Source organism: Pyrgilauda ruficollis, unplaced genomic scaffold, assembly GCF_017590135.1.
Source record: "Pyrgilauda ruficollis isolate IOZ18807 unplaced genomic scaffold, ASM1759013v1 scaffold38, whole genome shotgun sequence".
Taxonomy (NCBI): Eukaryota; Metazoa; Chordata; class Aves; order Passeriformes; family Passeridae; genus Pyrgilauda; species Pyrgilauda ruficollis.
Window position 1 is genome coordinate 4643477 of NW_024525267.1, and position 19337 is coordinate 4662813.

The 19337-nt window shown below is 40.6% G+C and overlaps 1 protein-coding gene across 11 annotated transcripts in view; it reads left to right on the forward strand.

Moving 5' to 3' along the window:
* TRAF3 (TNF receptor associated factor 3) overlaps window positions 1-16564 on the forward strand; it is a 70303-nt gene extending 53739 nt beyond the window's left edge. For all 11 annotated transcript variants that reach the window (XM_041476248.1, XM_041476257.1, XM_041476256.1 and 8 more), the window contains 3 exons: window positions 2382-2522; window positions 7414-7588; window positions 8787-16564. In XM_041476248.1, coding sequence (XP_041332182.1) covers window positions 2382-2522; window positions 7414-7588; window positions 8787-9358 — 888 coding nt within the window. In that variant the 3' untranslated portion in view covers window positions 9359-16564. The remainder of the gene's footprint in view (window positions 1-2381; window positions 2523-7413; window positions 7589-8786) is intronic.
* The last annotated feature ends 2773 nt before the right edge of the window (window positions 16565-19337 follow it).

The following is a 19337-nucleotide window of genomic DNA, read 5'->3' on the forward strand; positions in this document are numbered from 1 at the left end:
AAGAGAAGGTCAGATGTAAAATCTTGAATCAAAACTTTGTGGAGGGAATTAAAATTCACTGCTTTTTTCCCCTGTGATGGTGTAGAATTGCAGACTGAACTCCCACAGTTTTTTAATGTTGGAAATAATCAGTTGAACGTAATTTTGTGGCTTCATTATATTCTTACAGAAAAGTGGTATAAACTGTTTTTTCCTTTTTACTATGAGACTTAAATATGGAACCTGTTTGACTACAGTTTCTTGTGGCATACGGTTTTTTCCATTCTTCTTCAGTAAACAACAATACTCAACAGCTTAATTTGCAAAATTGCTGAATAAGAGCATGCTTTTTCCTAGGAATATTTCAAATATCCAACTAAGTAAAGGATGCAGTTTCTAATTAGATGCTGTGTTTCCCTTTTAAACCCTTTTTTAAACTGAAGTTCCAAAGACTTATGCTGAAACGATAGTTGGGAAACTATTTAGCGTTTTTGGTTTTTTTTTTTTATTCACAAATCGCAGCTATACTACAATTGCTGACTTAGCAAAGACAGTTCTGTATGATTAAGGACCACAGGACATAATTCTACTTTTCTTGTATTCTGTAAAGCTATGTGGAAAATCTCAGTACCAGATAGGCCCACGTTTTATAACTTGTACAAAAATGGAAATGCAATGCTTAGTGACCCAGAGCATAACTACCTTGTGATTGGAAGGCCTGGGGAGGAAACAGTGAGAAAAGGGAAATGTAAAGATCACACTTAACTAAAGAACTCTGATTCACTAAGGAAATGAAGGATGCAAAAAAACTGTCCACCCAGCAGATCTTAAATATCTGGAAGGCAGAGGTACTGGCTTAAATTTAAGGTTGTTCTTGAAAATTTTTTCTTGTACCTGGACATGCATTCCTTCAGCCTCGGTATTGCTTCTCTCTCTGCACTGACAAACTGAGCTTTGTCTCATTTCTGTTGAGTTTCTTTTCCCAGTTTTTCCATGTATAAAGTGCAGAATGTGTGTATATGCACGCACTGTGCTGTACTATATTGAAAAGTAGATACCCACATATATATTATGGTATCTCTGTATTTTTGGGCCCCATCTAAAGAACTTGCTGAATGCCCGTGGACTTTGACAGTCCTTTGTCTAGTTTAGGCTGGTTTAGGCTGGTTTAGAGATTTGAGATGAATTACCTTTTCAAACAGGCTGGGTTTTGCTAGGAATGCAGTGACACATAAGGGATTTGGTGTTGGTGTCTGATTAAGGGCAGTTAGGGGGATGGAATTCTGCAGTGGCACCCACATCAGAGGTGAAGATGGCTTAACCTCAAACTAGCACCTGTAATAGAGGCCAGGAGTAGATGTTTTTTGAGAACATGAAACTTCCGAGTAATTGGTCATGATGTGAAACATTTATCAAGATTTTTTTGGGTCTGAAGTGGTGCTGTGTCATATCCGTTTGAAGATCTATCTGTGGAATAGTTAGGGCATGTCCAAACATCATCTTGTGCCAAGTGTTTGTTTTCTACATTTTTGCTGCTGAATGATCTTGCCTGGGGGAAAACTACATTTCTCAAAAAAGCAATGCACCACGACCAAGCAGCCCCCTTCTCCAAACCACATTAATGAAGAAGCACTAAGCAATGTGACAGAAAATATTTACTGTATTACTTTCATCCCCAAGGAGATCTATAATACGATATTCTTTTAACAAAGCTCATGTTTTAAAAACAGAATGAGTCACTAATGAATAAATTCATAAAATGTCAGTACAGAGAGAGAATGTAATTCACAGCCTGTAGTTCTTTGGTCTTTTCTACTAGCAGACACCATTGGATTGTCCTTCAAATGCATGGATCCTTTCTATATTCATTCATTTCAAGAGTTTTCATCGCCATCACATTCTTTTAAGTCAGTCCCATGCAGATGTTTTTCCTTAAATTTGCTATAGATCAGGACAGATTGGAGTAGGTGAAGAAGATTAGTGTTCCCTGATCCAACCAGCTTAGCTTGTCTCTGGTGTCACTTCTGAGCAGGGCTCAAGTTCTTAACACCAATTCAGAGTGAATTAGGTTGTTTCTTCCAAACTCCAAGCAACTCCCAAGTCAGTTGGTGGAAACCAGGAAACCAAGCCATTAAACAACAAGTGAATAAAGAAAATGTTACATTTAGACACAAATTCTTTGCTGGTTTTGTGTCCCAGCTGCACTTTCTTATGCCAAAGTTGTACCAATACAGTGGAAGTGCAAAATTAGCTATCAGAAGATTGGGTTTTATTTATTTATTTGCAGTACATGGAGAGAGATTTTATTAGGATCTTATCCCTTTTGTGTGTTTAAGATAGTTTAAAACTAACATAGATATTTTAATAAACTTTGGCAGGAGTAATTGTAGAATTTTTTCCAGGTGGCCTTGCTCCAGAATGAAAGTTTGGAAAAGAACAAGAGTATACAAACTTTACATAATCAGATTTGTAGCTTTGAAATAGAAATTGAAAGACAGAAGGAAATGCTGCGGAATAATGAATCTAAAATACTTCATTTACAGGTAAGAAATATGGACTCTCCCCATTAAAGCAGAAATGGTAGTAGCCTCTGTTCTGTGCCTTTACACTTGTGAAGTGAGGTAGTCTAATTAAAAAGGGGTGGGGGGGAGAAATTTTACATTATTAGAGAGCCATTCTGATAATTTTTTTTGTGGTTTGTTGTGTTTAACGGGGTGAGATACTTCACTAAAACACTGCAACTGCCTAGCCTATGTTAAAACAAACAAAAAAAAGTTTAAAAAGGGAAAAGACTGAAAACAAAATAGCAATATTATAGGAAGAATAATCTTTTTTTGCTTAAAAAAACTGCTGAAGGAAGTCCCACTGAAGGACAAGATTAGCACCTTAAAATTGTTGAGTATTACATAGCTTCCTTTTCTATTTGCTGCTATAAAAAAAAAAAAATACGAATCATGAGTGAGATCAGTCTGGTGTGGATTTAATTCAAACATAGCTTAATGCATTTGAATACTTTTTAAAAATCCAGATTTCCGTTCTTCTGAGGAAAATTTATCTAGTTATTCCTTTGCTGATAGGTCTGAGTTTCATGTTCTGTGTTTTGAATGTGCCACAAGCAAGCATGAAACTAGAAATCCTCAGGATGCCCTAGCATGGTGGTTAGCCCAAGCTGAAATCCCTTGCTCTGTATTCACAGCTGACTTGGAATGTGGGTGCTGGGAATTTGTATTAGCTTGCATGACACTAACCACAATAAAGGAAACCTCAGGAGATATTTAGCGAGAAATTGTGGGGGTATCATGTTCACATTAATGTAGTATGACTGCTGCTAGAATATCAGATACTTGTTGTAGCATCCACCTTAAAGGAATGTAAATAAAATTATCTTTTTCACTTACTATTCACTTCACTTGTAAAACTGCAAATGTTGATAACTCAAGAAAGATAAAGGTATCCAAACTGGTGTGTGGCTAAAATTCAAAGGGTGGCACATTCAGGGGCTCAGAGCCTGGAGACCCTTGATGATGGTTTATAAGGAAACCTTCAAGTTTGGCAACTGCAACATTTTTCCTTATAGCTGTAATTTCTTTCCATGACCTGCCCACTTAGTAACCAGCTCAGCCTTTCTTAGTCACTGTTACTTGTCTGATGATAGTCTGGGATATGGCTGCCTGCCTGCAATATTGCATTCTGACACTGGGGAGCTAATCCTTGTATGTACTGATATTGCTGATTGAATCTACCAGGAGGTAAGTTAATTTGTAAGCCTGGAGTTCTTACACATGCTGTCTCAATGGCCAGCAGTGAGAGTGGAAATGGAAAAAACATAGAGCAGAGTTTTTCATTATTGTCTTAAATGACAGATTGCAATATCTTTTTCCTCGAGCTGTAAGTGTTAGCAAAATCAATTTTCGAGTGATTGGTTTAGGAAAAAAGAAAACCCCAAACCACTACAAAGCAGCAAATTCCAGCAAGTGGCTTTGTGGTGGTAATAAGTACTGGAGAAAATGTTTTGCTCTTTTTTCTTTTTTTTCTTTTTTTTTTTTTCCCTTCTGCTCTTTACTTCCTCTTGCCAGTTATTTCAATTTAGTTATTTTAAGCCAAACTGTATTTCAATGCTATTTCAACCTGTTTCCTTCCACTTAGCAGAATTTCCTGGTTCAGTCTGATTGTTAAGGGTATCCTGGAAACATGCCTCAATTTGTTTTTTCCTGGACAACATGATCAGCCTCTTTCTGTTGCCCACGAGGAGTGGAAGGAATTAGTTACCTTTTGTGAGCCATTCTTTCCCTGGGTTGTGTGAAGCAGCTGTGGTTACCTGGGAGCCACAGATACTGCACTAACCAGTTCAGGTCTGAGCAAGGGGTATTTGCTTAGTCCCCCAAGACTTACCAATGCTCCTGATGTCTAGTACAGTTCCAGTATTGGCTGTCAGGTGACCTTTTTGGCTGGGGAATGGCAGCAGCATCACTGAGCATCATCTGCACTGTGAGGCATCTGACACAATCAGTGTAAATGCATCAAGGGAGTCTGGGCACTGGCAGGAGCCTCAGCCTAGAGATGTCTTGTTTTCAGATGAGTTTTCTATATATTGGTCTCTAGGGAAAGTGTTTTTACCAAGGGTGTGTGATACTTTTTTTGGCCGCTGTCGTATGGAGAGGAACTTTCACATGCAGTGTCCAGTCTTTCATATGGAAATGGAAGCATGTGAGTAAGCCCATTGTAAGCAGGGTGGAGACGTGAGGTACTGAGGGACAAAAGAAACAGTGGCCTCATGAACATAAAATGATTTGATGAGTAATACCTTCCTTCAGAGGAGAAGGACACGTGATTTCTTTTCCAAGTCAAGCAGTACCTTTTCTAGTCTGTTCTTTAGCTTTTCAGTTTCGCCCTATCAGTTGCAGTGGAAAGGTCATTACAGCTCTTCAGTTCCTCCTGACATTTTCTGAAATTTTTTTAGTAAGTATAGCTAAAATTCTGGAATTTGATAGAAATACTAAACCCTGTATGAAAATCAACATCAAAAGGAGCTCACAATGGTTTGCCAAGCACATAACTCAGAATTAATGATCCAGAGAGGTCAGTTGCTAGAATGAAAAGTGCATGCAGAAAATTGATATCTACTTGAAAATTTATGAGTACAGTGTGAGACATCTGTGTGCTTTCTAATGGAATAATTAGAGTGAAAATCTCCACTGCTGCATTTAATTCAAATTTAGTACATCAGTACCTCCCAGCAGGAGGGAGGTTGACTCCCTGTAGGGTAAAAAGATAGAGATCCCACTGCTTTTTAAAAATTAAATAGAAGTCCTATTTCTGATTATTTTATATCTCTTGAATTCTCATATCAAGGTACAGTAGATAAAAATGCTACACATTTGCCAGTGTGAAACAGAAGCAGCTAAACAAGAATTGGTCATACATGTATAAAGGTAGAATGTTGCACAGGTTGATGGAGAGAAGTGGGTCCCTAGTAACAGCTTTGGGTAAACTTCTCCCAAGAAGAATAGCTTACAATTGTTCTGCATGTTTAGCACTTCCCCTTTCATATAAAAATGTGCTCATTTATTTTGTTTGATGCTGTGTTAGTCCAAAGAGGTGCATGCTGTGAGCACTGTGCAAACCCCAGCCACGTTACTGTTCTTGCCTCGGAAAGTTCACGTGTGGTATGAGTAAAGGAAAAATATCAGACTTGGGCGTATTTTGAGTTACTTTTGCATGTTAACTGTGAACTAGTGGCCAAATCCTTTGGTTCTGCTCTCCCAAAATGCAGTCAGGCCATGCTGTGGTATGTTTCCTTATTTATAGGGCTAACAGCTCTTCCCTGCTCTACTGTCTGATTGCCATCAGCCCAGGTGGGAGGGTGTGACTGTGTTGGTAGGTGTTGTTTCGTAAGTCCAGGCAAGCTGCTTCATATATTTACTGGGCCCATACCCCTGGCATTTATGATTCAGTGCACAGCTTTCCTTCACAAAGCCCTAATTCTGGAAGTGAGAGTTACATAACTTGTCTTAAAACATGAACATAGAAATAAATAGTTAATCCTGAAATATGTTAGGTTGCTCAGTTGTTTTGAGCCAAAAAATAAGACTCCTAGAACTTGGTGTTGCTAGCTGGCTCATCAAATTGACAACCTTCAATTAATGGTTACAGACTTTCAGTATAACTGAAACCAGATGATTAAAAGCAAATGGCTCAAAGGGCAGAAGGGTTTTCCCCATCAGTGGGGAACACTGAATCCCACATGGCCAACCAGAAGACAAATGCAAAAGAAATTTATTTTCTTGTTTAGTACTCAACTGCCACTTTATTTTTGTGAAGAAATGAAAAATAATTTTTACGTTTGTTGGCTCTACATGATGATAAACTATAAAGCTATAAAGTTAGCTTTGGAATTTAACTGTAGGTGGTAGCAAAAGTAGTTTCTTCTCTCAGATATTTTTGTTATCATTTGAACTTCACAACTGATTATAGGGTTCTGGCTAAAATTCCTGCTAGTCCAAATTAGCTGTGATAATGTGAAGTGCTGTGTATTTCTTGCATCGGATTTGAGGTAGACTGGGAAATATGTTCTTTATATTTTAATATACTAAGGTGCTTGCAATGTCCCTCTTTAAGAGAATACTGGCCTTTTTGTCTGTTTCTTTCTTGAGTGTTATATTTCATGCCTTTCCAAAACCAGCTGGGCTATTTTTTGTTTGTTTTCTTAAAAAGACTCAACAGAAAATACCTTCAAAATGCATGGGTTTTTCAGTTTAGGAAGTAAGAGTGGGAATTTTAAAGGTACTTAAGGGGACAGATGTGGTCATTTACATTCTTGAGGGCTTCTGATATGGTTGTGGGCACATAATAACTTAGGCTTTGATGACTGATTTGTGTGAGCTGGGAGCTTGCACATGTGTGTACTCGTATTCCATGTGTGCAAGAATAATGATGTTTTCCTGGAGGCATAAGTTATTTTGCTGTAAACCAATATAAACCTGTGCACATGGGCAGCCATTTGATCCACAGCACGGGAAGCTGTGCCCATATTTTGTTGCTAAAGTGCTGTCACATGAAACCCAACAGGTTTCATGTGCCCATAATACCAATACAGAGACATTCAGAAAATTGTTCTTACATTGAAGGTTTAAAAAAACCTTAAAAATCAAACCACCTTAGAAAAGAGGTACACACTAACAAGTCCCTTTTTTAAAACAAGGCTATTGCTATTCTGATAGTGCTCTACCTATGCAGCACTAAATATTTTAAGTGTTTCATAAATACTTGTGTCATTCCTTTAAATTTTCAATGTTTGTGTTATTAAAATAGTAGACAAAAGTAAAAATTGTTTATATTGGAATTCATTCTTATTACCAACATATAATCTTTGCTTAATTTACATAAATTAATGTCCTTGTGTTATTTTAACTCGTGTGCTATTATTTTATAAAGCGAGTGATAGACAGTCAAGCAGAGAAACTCAAAGAACTGGACAAAGAAATCCGTCCCTTCCGACAGAACTGGGAGGAGGCTGACAGCATGAAGAGCAGCGTGGAATCCCTCCAGAACAGAGTGACTGAGCTGGAAAGTGTTGATAAAACTGCAGGGCAAGGAGCTCGGAATACAAGTGAGTGTGAGCACAATGGGCTGAGGTGCTCTTGAGAGGAAAACGGTGTCCCTTGAGTGGCACTCCCATTGTGACTTCTGTATGGAAACATCAATAATGCTGATTCTTCTGATTTTTGAGTAGGAGATAGTGTATTTCATGTGTTGATGGTGTGGCATTGCTTCCGTGCTGTTTCTTAGGTCTGATTATTGTCTTCTCTTTTGTTTTATTGACTCTTGTCTTGACTGCATTGTTAGCTCATTATAAACAGTTTCTCAATTGATCTTTGATAGCTAATAGCTTTCAGCAGCTTCTTTAAATATAGTCGTGGTATATTGACATTTTTTACTACCCTTCTCCCCTGTGAATGGATCAGTATGGTTATCCACCTGAAACCACCCATCCTGATTCTATTAGACAGGTGTATTTGATCCTAAGAAAATGGAGATCTGCTTAAGAATAAGGCTATTATGCTTCTGAATAAAGACTGGAATTCAGCAGGACAGTGTAGATCACATGGAAGCATTTAAATGATTGTGACAAAGAACAATTAAATAGATCTATGTACGATAAACCTGCCTTATGAATTCATCTGCTTCTCAGTATTGTGTGTTGGCCAATTTTGCCAGTAACAAAACAAAAGAGTAACATGAAAGGGAAAGGGGACACAGAAGACAGCTCTCACGCCAAACTAAATAAATGCCCATATAATACAGGTCTAAGCTTGAATTTTTTGTTTTTTAATGAAGAACTTTACATTGTAACAGCACTGTGCTTCTGAGACAAATAGTGTCTAAAAAGAATGTTTTGAGTGATCAGGAATGCGTCTGAATTTCAGAGGGATTACATAGGATGTGTGACTGCTTCTAAGGTCTTACCTGCTAAATAGCAATCTGCAGATAATGCTACCAAGTCTCCTTTCAAAAACTGGAAGCCTCTAGTTATACTGTTCAGTGACCAGGAAAAAAATCTGTCAGATGATTTGAATATTTGACTTTTACTGCATGTACAATTAACACCCACATTTATAAAAATCCCAGCTAACCTAGATACCGGCCAGCAAATTAGAGCCTGTAGAAATTGCTTCATCAGTGGCCAAATGCACTTTGGCTCTAAGGGAGTGAAGTGTTTTCATACCCAGTACTAGCACTAGTGGTGGGTTTTTACAGCCTTTAGTAAGCAGCAGGTTTCTCACCCCCATCCTTTCTGTTTCTGGCAGGCCTGCTGGAGACCCAGCTGAGCAGGCACGACCAGATGCTGAGCGTTCACGACATCCGGCTGGCTGACATGGACCTCCGCTTCCAGGTCCTGGAAACTGCGAGTTACAACGGGGTGTTGATCTGGAAAATCCGAGACTATAAACGTCGGAAGCAAGAAGCAGTCATGGGGAAGACTCTGTCCCTGTACAGCCAACCCTTTTATACTGGATACTTTGGCTACAAGATGTGTGCCAGAGTTTACCTGAACGGGGATGGCATGGGAAAGGGGACGCACTTGTCTCTGTTTTTTGTCATCATGCGTGGAGAATACGATGCTTTGCTTCCTTGGCCCTTCAAACAGAAAGTGACTCTCATGCTCATGGATCAGGGACCGTCTCGACGCCACTTGGGAGATGCTTTCAAGCCAGATCCGAACAGCAGCAGTTTCAAGAAGCCAACTGGAGAAATGAACATTGCATCTGGCTGCCCTGTCTTTGTGGCTCAAACTGTTCTAGAGAATGGAACGTATATTAAAGATGATACTATTTTTATTAAAGTCATAGTGGATACATCGGATCTACCAGACCCCTGACATACACTGGGGGAGGCGGATTAAACAGAAGGCAACTCCGTTTGGGGGTTTTGTATCAGTTTGTCTTCAATCAGAGGTCCTAAAGCTCACAGAACCACCTTGTGGAACAGATGGAAGAGTTTGAAGGCATAACTGCATAGGGTCCAATTGCGAAAGTAGCAACACATTAAGAAATCATACCATGGTATATTTTTTAATAGAACTAGCAACACTTGAGCTCTGACGAATCACTTATCCCTTGTCAGGATAGTGATTATGGTCAGAGAGGATTTTTTTTAACTTATTAATGATCTAGTCAATTGGAGGTGAAAAGACATATACAGTATGTGCTGAATCAATTACTGACTTTTATTTCTTTTAAGCTAGAATACAAGAAAAACCCTTCACATGTGGGCTAGCTGGAAATTGTCAGCATGTTAAAAGAAGATGAAGTAATGTTGCAATTATGATATTCTTTGAAAAACTGAGGTGCAATCTTGTCTGAAATATAGTATATTGTCTTTTTAAGGCCTCATCTGGTCTCTGTTTTAATAATTACTTTGTCAGAAGATCTTGGAAAAGTATCCATGTCTTCTCAAAAGTATCTGAATCAAAATCATATTTTTATTTAAAGTTCTATTGTTACAGAAAACATTTTATTTTAAAACTGTTGATAGACTGATATTTCTTGGAAGAAAAAATAGAAGATATCAAACACTGGTTATCACTTGTGATAGGAAAAAAAAACTATTCAATTCTGTTATTTCTCTTTAGAAATGTAAACCTACAATATATGTCGTAGTTAATGACACTATTTCAAAATTAAGGAAAAATCACTCATGGATGCTGTGCATCATTATCAGATTTATAATTGTTTTCACCCTAAAATAGGGCATTTGTTGAACTTTGGAGTTCTAAACGGAATCCTGTACATTTTTTAAAGTTCTGCCCCATGCTTTCCAATCAAGCTATATATGTTGCACATTATGCTGTCAGCAGTATATAGTATTTTCAGTATTGGGGAGGAGGATTAGTGCTGAAAAAAGCCTCTATGTTTGTTCTGTACTAGCAGCCATTGCTTCAAGACAAACCAGCAATGTCTTAATACAGTGATGGTGGCTTGCATGCATACATGTGCCTTAGATGTGCTGTGCTGCTTATAAACCATAGCTTTTTATTCAGATTAATTCTGATATCTGAAATGGTAGTTTAATTGGACTTCAGGCATAATGTTTAACCTTGTCTTCAGAGCCCTTAGGTACCTTGCAACGTATGAAACAGAGGCCAAAGCCCACTGCTTTGGCTTCTGCAGCTTTTATGACTTGGCCATGGTGGAATCCATCCTGTTGAGGTGCCAAAACGTTATGCTCAGTGCTCCTATGGAGCTTGGACTAGACAGTCTCCATGGCCACTGTGAAGGCAGGCAACATTTTTCCTCTAATGCCTGTGGCTGTAAGGTGGCATCACTTGAAACTAATCCATCTGAGAACTCTGGGGCTGTGAATATGGATGCTCGTGGCAGCTTCTCATAGCAGACAAGCATCCTAATGGGGAATGCATGGGCTTCTTTCTTGTAACGGCCTCAACTGTAGTGAAAAGCATTTGCTAACCCTGAAACATGCTGATTGCAACCTGCTGTGTTCATCTGCTTCTATTTAATAGCCTGTGACAAGCAAGCCCAGAGACGCAGCCTGACTGTGGTGCTCTTCAAAATCCTGCTTAAGCAGAGCAGGCTTGCACCACTGTGTTTTCAGCCTTCATGGGCTTGAAAAAAACTATTGCATCTCAGCCTTTAGTGTCAGGCTGTATCAGTTTTCTGCTTTTTTGAGGCATAGTCACAATTTTTGTCTAAGGTGCAGTTGAATTCATGCCTTTGTATTTCAGCTTGTCTTTGCCGTTGTCTTTTTTGGCTGTGCCTTCACACACAGTGCCTGCAAGAAGTATTTATGGATATACAATGCATGCTAAGTGGTCTTCATGGGTTTTCCAGGCACCTGCTAGAATACTGCCTGCTGCTGATTGTCCTGACTGTCAGCAGCAACTTGTCTTCCTTTTCTTGCCTTCCATTGTCCGGGTACTGTACTCCCTCTATGGTACGTGGCTGTCAACAGGTGCAAGCTCAAATATGGAGGCACGTGCTAGCATTTAATTTCTAGCACAGAAGGAGGATGTTCTGCACAAGACATAAATATCTATAGATATACCTGCATCTATATCTCTAGATATAATTGTATGGCACTTGCAGTTTTATGCAGGCTGCATAAGTAAACCCATCACTTACGCTTTAGGGCGAAGGTTCGCTCAACTTGTGTCATTTTAATAATTGTGAATGTAGGCAGCTGAGCTTTTGTGTTTGTGCATCACAGAATTTTACTGAAAACAGGATTCCCAAGTGGAAATGTCCAAAGGACTCTCCTCCCATTGCTAATGCATGTCTTGTAAAATTAAATGAAACCGTTTGGCCATCTCAAAGCAGTTTATATCCTGTTTCAATCTGGGACTTGGAGGAGATTTTGAGTATAAGCAGGGCCCGGCATATTCTGCAGATTTGTGACTACAGTTTCCAACTTCTGTGACAGAATTGCGCTTCTAAATCCAAGCTCTTTAAAAGAGGAGGAAAAAAAGCATTTCCAGCCTTGGTGATTGAGGACTTTGAAACATGTGAATGTGAAAACCAATAGGGAAGTCTTCCTGAGTCTGCACACAGCCTAAACTAGTAGCTTTAAGAGATCTGAATATCTCGTCTTGGTGGGATATTGACTCAGAAACTTCACAGAGAAGTTTAAATATGAACACTGCTAACTATCTAAATGCCGATCACTGTAGCAGAAACATCAGTCACTGTTGTATTTCACAGATCTCTATGCTGCTTTCCACATCTCCCAAGTGCCAAAAGCACCAGCTGCCAGAATCTTCAGCTTCACTTGGGCAGCTTTTATAATGCAGTAATGTGCTATCGATATAAAAATATTTTTGCATATGTGCTTTTTATCACAGTTAATAAAATGGAGGCCTACTGCACTTATTTTTTAAAACTACATGAAGCTGCCAGAGAATTTCCAGTTTGCCAACCCTGCGTACTGTGAAATCCAGGATCTTGCTACACAAATGTAGACACCGCCTGCTGTGGAATACCTGAAGCCTTGACTGTAACACCCCTTTCTCCGCAGAACTCACAGGCCATCTCTGTAGAGTTCTTACTGTGTACATAGAAATCGGTTTCCTCTGCTTTCCAGCAAGGAGTATGTAGCATTTTGTGAAAACAAGGCCACTGTATATTCTCTGAGTTGAAAGGAAAAGATACCTGGTGCTTTACTCAACACTTTTTAAGTTATTTAACTGTTTCTCTCATCGCTGAAATGCCCTTTATTCTTTTTCTCTTTGTTCCTGACTGAGATATCCGAAGTTTTCTAGGGACTGTCTGTTTAAAGTGATTTGTGGGACAACACCCTGCCCCCACGTATACTCTTGAATCCTGGCAAGCTCCTGGGGCTGCCACTATTGCAAGGGGGTCCCAGAGTATTTGCATTACTTTGAACAGAGCTCGTTCAGTGGAACCACATTGTCCTCTACTTAGTAGTAATTCTTAGCAGCACACAGCTGAAGTCTCTTGCTGGTGTTCTTTCTTCACGGTGACGCTCCAAGTTATGTACAAACCTCTTCCGTTTCCAGCTTCCTCTAGGGAGTTTCCAGTGTGTTACAATCTGGATGTTGCCCTTTGTGTACACTCTTCAGGACAGAGTGAGTGCACCTGTTGCCTAGAAAGTCTTGAATCCTAAGCAGGATGAAACTATTTGGGTGTTTGAAGACCAACCTGCAATTATGATGCATGACCATGTCTGCATTGCTTCTCTGAGCTAATTAATTGGGGTCTTGTTTCAGTTACTGTCTACACGGTACACCTTCAACTGCTGACTTACAATATGCAATGTTGATTTCAGCCTTGTACTGTAAATGTTCTTCACAAAGAGAATGTGCAATAGGAAAAGGGAATGGTGGTGGCATACTTTCGATGGAAAAAAAACATGCTAGTTTTTTAAAAACATGAAAAAAAAATGAAATGCAGCTTATTTCCTTTTCTTGTGGTGTTTTCTACTTGGAAAAGGAAAGATGAAGATATGTGCCTGTTTCTGTGCCTGGCGAATTTCTCAAATGCAAAGGTAATAGAGATTTGTGTTAGCTGGGATTTAAGTGTTGAACCCATGAATGTTAGGCTGTGGTTGTATTGCTTCTGTTTCCTCAGCTTGCCACAATTATGGCTTGCTGAGCTGCAGTTTAAAAGCTACCACCTATTTGTATTTGTATTCCATCACCTGGGATAGGCATTTCACTAACAGTGCAGGGTATCTGTTGATGTTTTGTTCAGTTTTTAAAACACTGGTGCTCTTTGGTCCAAGACTGAGAAGTGTGTAGGGAGTGACAAGGAAAGTTGCCTGCACTGCAGAAGAGTGAAAAACATGACTGCAGTTTTGATGCCTTTGATATGATTTAACTATGCAAATATACAGATGGGTGAGGGGGGAAATTCTTGGGTTGCATACCTAATCTCTTAGATTTTGCTCTGTAAATTACTTGTATGTGTGTAGGTACATACATATACACACAGACATGCATGCACATAAATATGCAAAGTCTTTTCTTTATGTAGAAGTGATGAAACAAAACCCTTTCCTCCAAGTTATACTTGATCAATTGGTGCAAATGTAACTTGTTGCTGCTAAAGGAGGATCTTGGCTAAGGGCAAACTTTGATTCATGTCTTTCAGGTTTGAAGACCTGTATGTAGCAAACACTTAGTTTAGCTTTTCTGAAGACTGAATTGTAATTTAGGACACATGTTCTTCCTCATGCTCTGATAATTTGGAGATTCCTGTATTTTAAACAACTATAGCGATGGGCAACTTTTTGATTGCAAATTATTTCCTCTAATTTGAAAAAAAGAATTATGAAAAGCATCTGGACCTCTTCCCTGGAATTCCTGTCCTGTTCAGTCAATACCTTGATATTCTGGTTGACCTAGAAGTCAAAGCTACTGCAATAAAAATGATTGGTTTGGCAGTTTAATCTGAGTTTTTAATACTGTGTACAGTGTATAGCAAGTGCTATTTCTCTTTTTTGGAACAAGGAAATCAAGGATGAGATGTGATTTGCCCGGAGTCACAAAAGGAATCTCCTGGAGCCAGGAGTGAATGAGAGGTTCCAGTTCCCTAGCGTTACCTCTGAATCACGAGGTTTTACTCTTTTAATACATTTGTCCCTTGAAGGAACTGGAAAATAAGTTGACATCCCCTGAAGACCCACATCAGGACAGTAAGGGCTAGAATTAAACATACAAGCTGTCGTGATTTGGGGTTGTACACGCGTGGTGGCCCAGATGTGCAGAGTGAAGGCCAGCACAGCATGTCAGTGTCAGTAACAGCAGCAAACCTGTGTCCTGCTCTGTCTGTTCAGAATTGTCCAACAAAATCAGTCTTGTTTGATGCTCCTCTTAACTAAGGAGGGCAAATACCATTGTACAGTGAAGTGGATTCATCTTTGTTCTACCAGTCAGTGTAACTGACCATTTCTTCCTTGTGGGGCTTTCTCCCTTTTTCTGTAAACCAAAATCTGGAGGGCTTAATTGTTCTTTCTTGCCTCTTAATCCGGGCCTTTGCAGAGAAGCACCAGATAGGAAGGTTGTAGAAAACTTTGGAGTGCTGATTCAGGGACATCCTCTTAAGATTTAGAAGAGTAGAGTTATAAAATACAAAAGGGATCTGACTATTCCTGTTTCTCTTCTAATACATGGTCAAGACTGCAGCTTCTGTCTTCCATTTCATTATGTCAGTGTAGATACTAGGCTGTGTTTTTTCATTATTTCCCCTCCAAGTTAGGATTAGTTCCTTAGGGTTCAAATAAGTTCTGAATTTCACAGAGAAGCACCTGAACCAAAACCCTGGATTAAAACATCCCAGACTTGATGTGGAATTCAAATCTGGATCCCGACTCTGTGGCTTACTAACCTACCCATTCAGGGAAGGGTTTGTTGTCTCTATGTGGTGTTTGTGTTTTTGGTCCTTTGGAACTAAGCTTTTAATTTGGTTGCCAGTTCTGCAAGGACTTTTTAACTTCTTAGCAATGCCGGTGTTCACACGCTCCATTGCTGGCAGTGCGATGCGTAGTGATAAAATTTGACTCTGTCTAAGGGTTACTGAGATAAACCAGCATTACCATTCGTAAAGGTCATTTTCTTGCGTAGTGTTCTGAGCTTTGTATTTGAATATAGCTCGCACCTGAAAGGACACATCTTCCAACTATGACCTGCATCACTGGCAGAGAGTTGTGTAATCTGTACTTGTGGAATGGGAAGGTACAAGCTTCCATCGTTGCTGATGCATCGTGTAATCCACCTATTTTTTTTTTCTTATCGCTGTTGTTTGGTTAATAATTTTCTTTTTTTTTAAGTTTTATAGAAAAAAAATGGGGAAGTTCAGGATTTTTTCTACAAGGTGTAAAACTCCAATGAATTAGTGGTGACTAGAGAGCTGTGAAAAATACCCCATTAGGAGATGATGGGCTAAATGTAGGTCCATTTCTCTTAGACAAGTAGGATAACCTTTAAGATGCATGGAACAACATAAAAATTGGGAAAACTAAAGCTGACATTTGTTTCCAAGAAATTCTGTGAGAACTATCTATGGAAAAGACATCAGTGATTGAGAATAATGTACAAATTAATGTGTTTGAAACTTGTGTATCCATTTCTTTAATCTCATACTCTTCAGTGAACGGTACACTTGTGTTCAGTTTTATGATCAAAAACAAAGACCAAAGAAGGCCAGCCTCATTTGATTGTGTATATTCTGCCTGTCTTAATTATCAATAGCTGTAAGGATACAGTGCAAGTGATCTGGTAACCAGTGGTTCTCGTCCTTTTCTTTTAGGGGGGGAAAAACAATTTTAAAATGTATAATTTATTGCTCAGCAATAACCATGTTGTTAAAATAATAATAAAAAAGGAATTAGCAACATGTCTTAATTTCCCAATAGCATTATTATATGTTGTATTTCAGTTTACTGTATATTGTGTTTTTGTATTTATTTGTGTTTGGAGGTCTTGCTATGTCTTTTTGTGTTTAAATGCTAATAAACAAGGACAGTGTGTAAGAGTGTAGAATGCTGAACTCTGAAATGCTAAACTGTGTTATTAAAGGAAAAATAAATAAGTAGGAAATCATATTTTTAAAAAAAAAAAACCTGGTGTGTTGAATTTGAATGACTGCTGTTGACTTACAGATGGCCAGAGTGCATCCTTGCTCCTCTATGAGCCCAGTGCACGGCTGTTCTGTGCTTTGTGCTCACACACCCAACAGAGCCTTACTGTGGCATTTCTCATCCTCTGCACAGGTAGCTTCCCATAACTTCTGTCAGAGTCCTGTTTTCCATGTGCTAACTCTGCTGGAATAAACCAAGGCGATGGTGTTCATCCTAACATCAGAGTTGAGAGCCCTTATGCAAACAGAGTAGAAATAAAAGGAATGGCTTTTTATGCATTTGCGGTACACTGCTTTCCCAAAGAGGTGTGGGAAAGGATAGCTGAAGCATAGCTTAAATGTCTAAAGATGTAGATTTCTTATTTTTTCTTCTCTTGTGTCATTAGTGACTCTGCTCAGCTTAGAACCACATGCAAAGTGTGTGCTCGAAGTCACAGAATGCGATGCAGTCTGTAAAAACACCAGACAGTTCTGGAATGTGTGGAGCAATAATATTTCCACCACGTTTCAGGTTCAGCCTAGGAATGAAAACCCTGATCCCCTGGGGTTTTGTATGAAGTATGTAACTTCTACCGAGCACCACACTGTTGTTTCTTCCCTATTGTCCCTCCCACCCCTCTCTTACTGAAATTGCAGTTCCCTTCCTTCCCATCGCTGCAGGGGCAGTACTGGGTTTAGCAATGCAGGGATGTCCTGCCTGTGCTCAGACACAAGACCGCAGTGCCTTGGCAAAAGCCCCACCGCATTGCTGGCCTGGAATGTGAGAACGACCTGGCCAGCCCACACCGGTGTTTGGAACAGGCTCTCTGAAAGTGCTGGGCAGCCGAGTGCCTTCTGATAAAGTGGGGATGCCAGAGAAATGGCAAATGCAGGCAGGTGGGCATGGTGAAAGGGGAGGGTGGCTAAGGAGTGCCATCCTCACCTCGTGCAGGTTGTGCTGAGGGGGATGTTCCCTTTGCTGCTGAGAGCAGTCACTGTGTCACTCTGGATGCTCCGTGTGACAGCTGTCCTGCTCATCAGCCTTTCCACTCGCACTCCCGGCGCTGGCACTTGAGGCTGCGCTGCCTGAAGCTCTTCATATCTCTGCTGTGGAGCGTGAAGGGGTGGTGAGCTTCCTCGCCTTAATGAAGTGGGTTTTCCTTCCAGCAGAGTCCTCTGGAGAGGAGTCTCCTCCTCCCAATTTGGGGAGCTTGCTGCTCAGATGTGACACTTCCATCATTACAGAGCAGTAGGAGAACAGAGAGGAAACAAATTGCTTTAAATATGAAGGGAAACACTAATTCTCACCTCCCTACTCCTCCTCCCCCACCAAAGAATCGTAACTGAAATGGCACGTGGTGCCCTTCCTGGCTCCAGTGAGGCTTTATAAAAAGCTTCTCTTTCATGCCAGGCCCCAGAAGGTGACTGTCAGCTTTATGGGGTGCTTTCTCCCAGTGGACCATCTGGTACTTAAGATGACAGGAGCAGAGTGCCAGCTCTGGGAACTCCAAACAGCCAGGAAGAGCAAGGTGAGGAGCTCCTGGGCTACAGAGGGTGCTGGCTGACAGGAACACTGCCAGAGCCTGGACCTGTTGCTAGGGCCATCTTTTGGAAGAACTGCAGGGGTTTTTTTAAAAGTTTTTGGGAAGTTTTCCAGTTTCAAATCTTGGGTTTGCTTGCTGTCTGGTAAGAAGTCAGAGGTTTTCAAAATGTTCAGTCCTATGTATCCTGCTCCTTGTTTGCTTCAATGTGACCAGGTCCTGGAATTGTCTAAAGAATGGGGAAATATTCAGTGATCAAAACAAGTGGTGAAATAGGTGATTTCCCCCAACCTTCCCCAAAGGCAGTTATTCCCTGAGTCAGTTGTGTGGTTCCTTCCTGCATGCCTGGATTGAGCCCTGGAGGCTGTTCCTGTCGATTAATGTTGCTTGTTTGGCCAAAACAGGTGAAAACCCAAGTATCTTCCCTACCCCCCTTGATAAACGTGGCACCTGGGGAAGCTGAGCCCACTCAGGTCTCTCGTTCCTTCAAGGGTTTTTGGCAGTGAGCGCTGGACCTCAGCACATGCTCTGGTGTGTTCTGTATGCTCAGAAGAATGGGGAATGGCCCAAGCCGGGAAGGGAATTCCCACTGGCTGAGCTGGCAAACACAGAAGAGACCTCAGGAACCGACTTCCACCCTGCAGGCTGCACCTTGGGTTAAGCAATGTTTGGGCACAGCTGGTTTGGTTGCAGCTGTGTTTTGGCAGTGTGGCTGTGTGAGTGGAGGTGGGAGCTGTCTGCAGACACTGCTGTGCACACTCGATGGCTGCTTTGTGCCAGTGCAGAAGCTTTGCAGAGATTACTTGGATTTTCCCCAGCTGTGGCCCCTTTAGCAGGTGTCCCTAGGGTAGGTAGTGATGGCTGGTGAAAGATGCTTAGTTTTCTGAGGATAAAAAGAGATCCCAGCAATGGAGTGGGCTGGTTCCATGTGCAGCTTGGCCTGGGCTCAGGGCTGAGAAGCAAACCTGGTTGCTCACACCCCTACATCCGCACAGATCTCACTCCGTAGCTGCTCCTTGTGGACACCCCTAACAGGAAGCTCTTGTTCCCCTGCTTCACACTACAAGATAAGAAGTGAGCTGGGGTGTGGCTTCCAGGTCTTCTGAGATCAAATGTGATCCTGTCCAGTGACTTCTCCTGCCTTGGTGCCCTGAGGGTAAGGTGACTGTGTGGCTGCTGGAGGCCTGTAAGCTGGGTGAGTTCCTCTTGCTGAGTTGGTGTGCAGCTC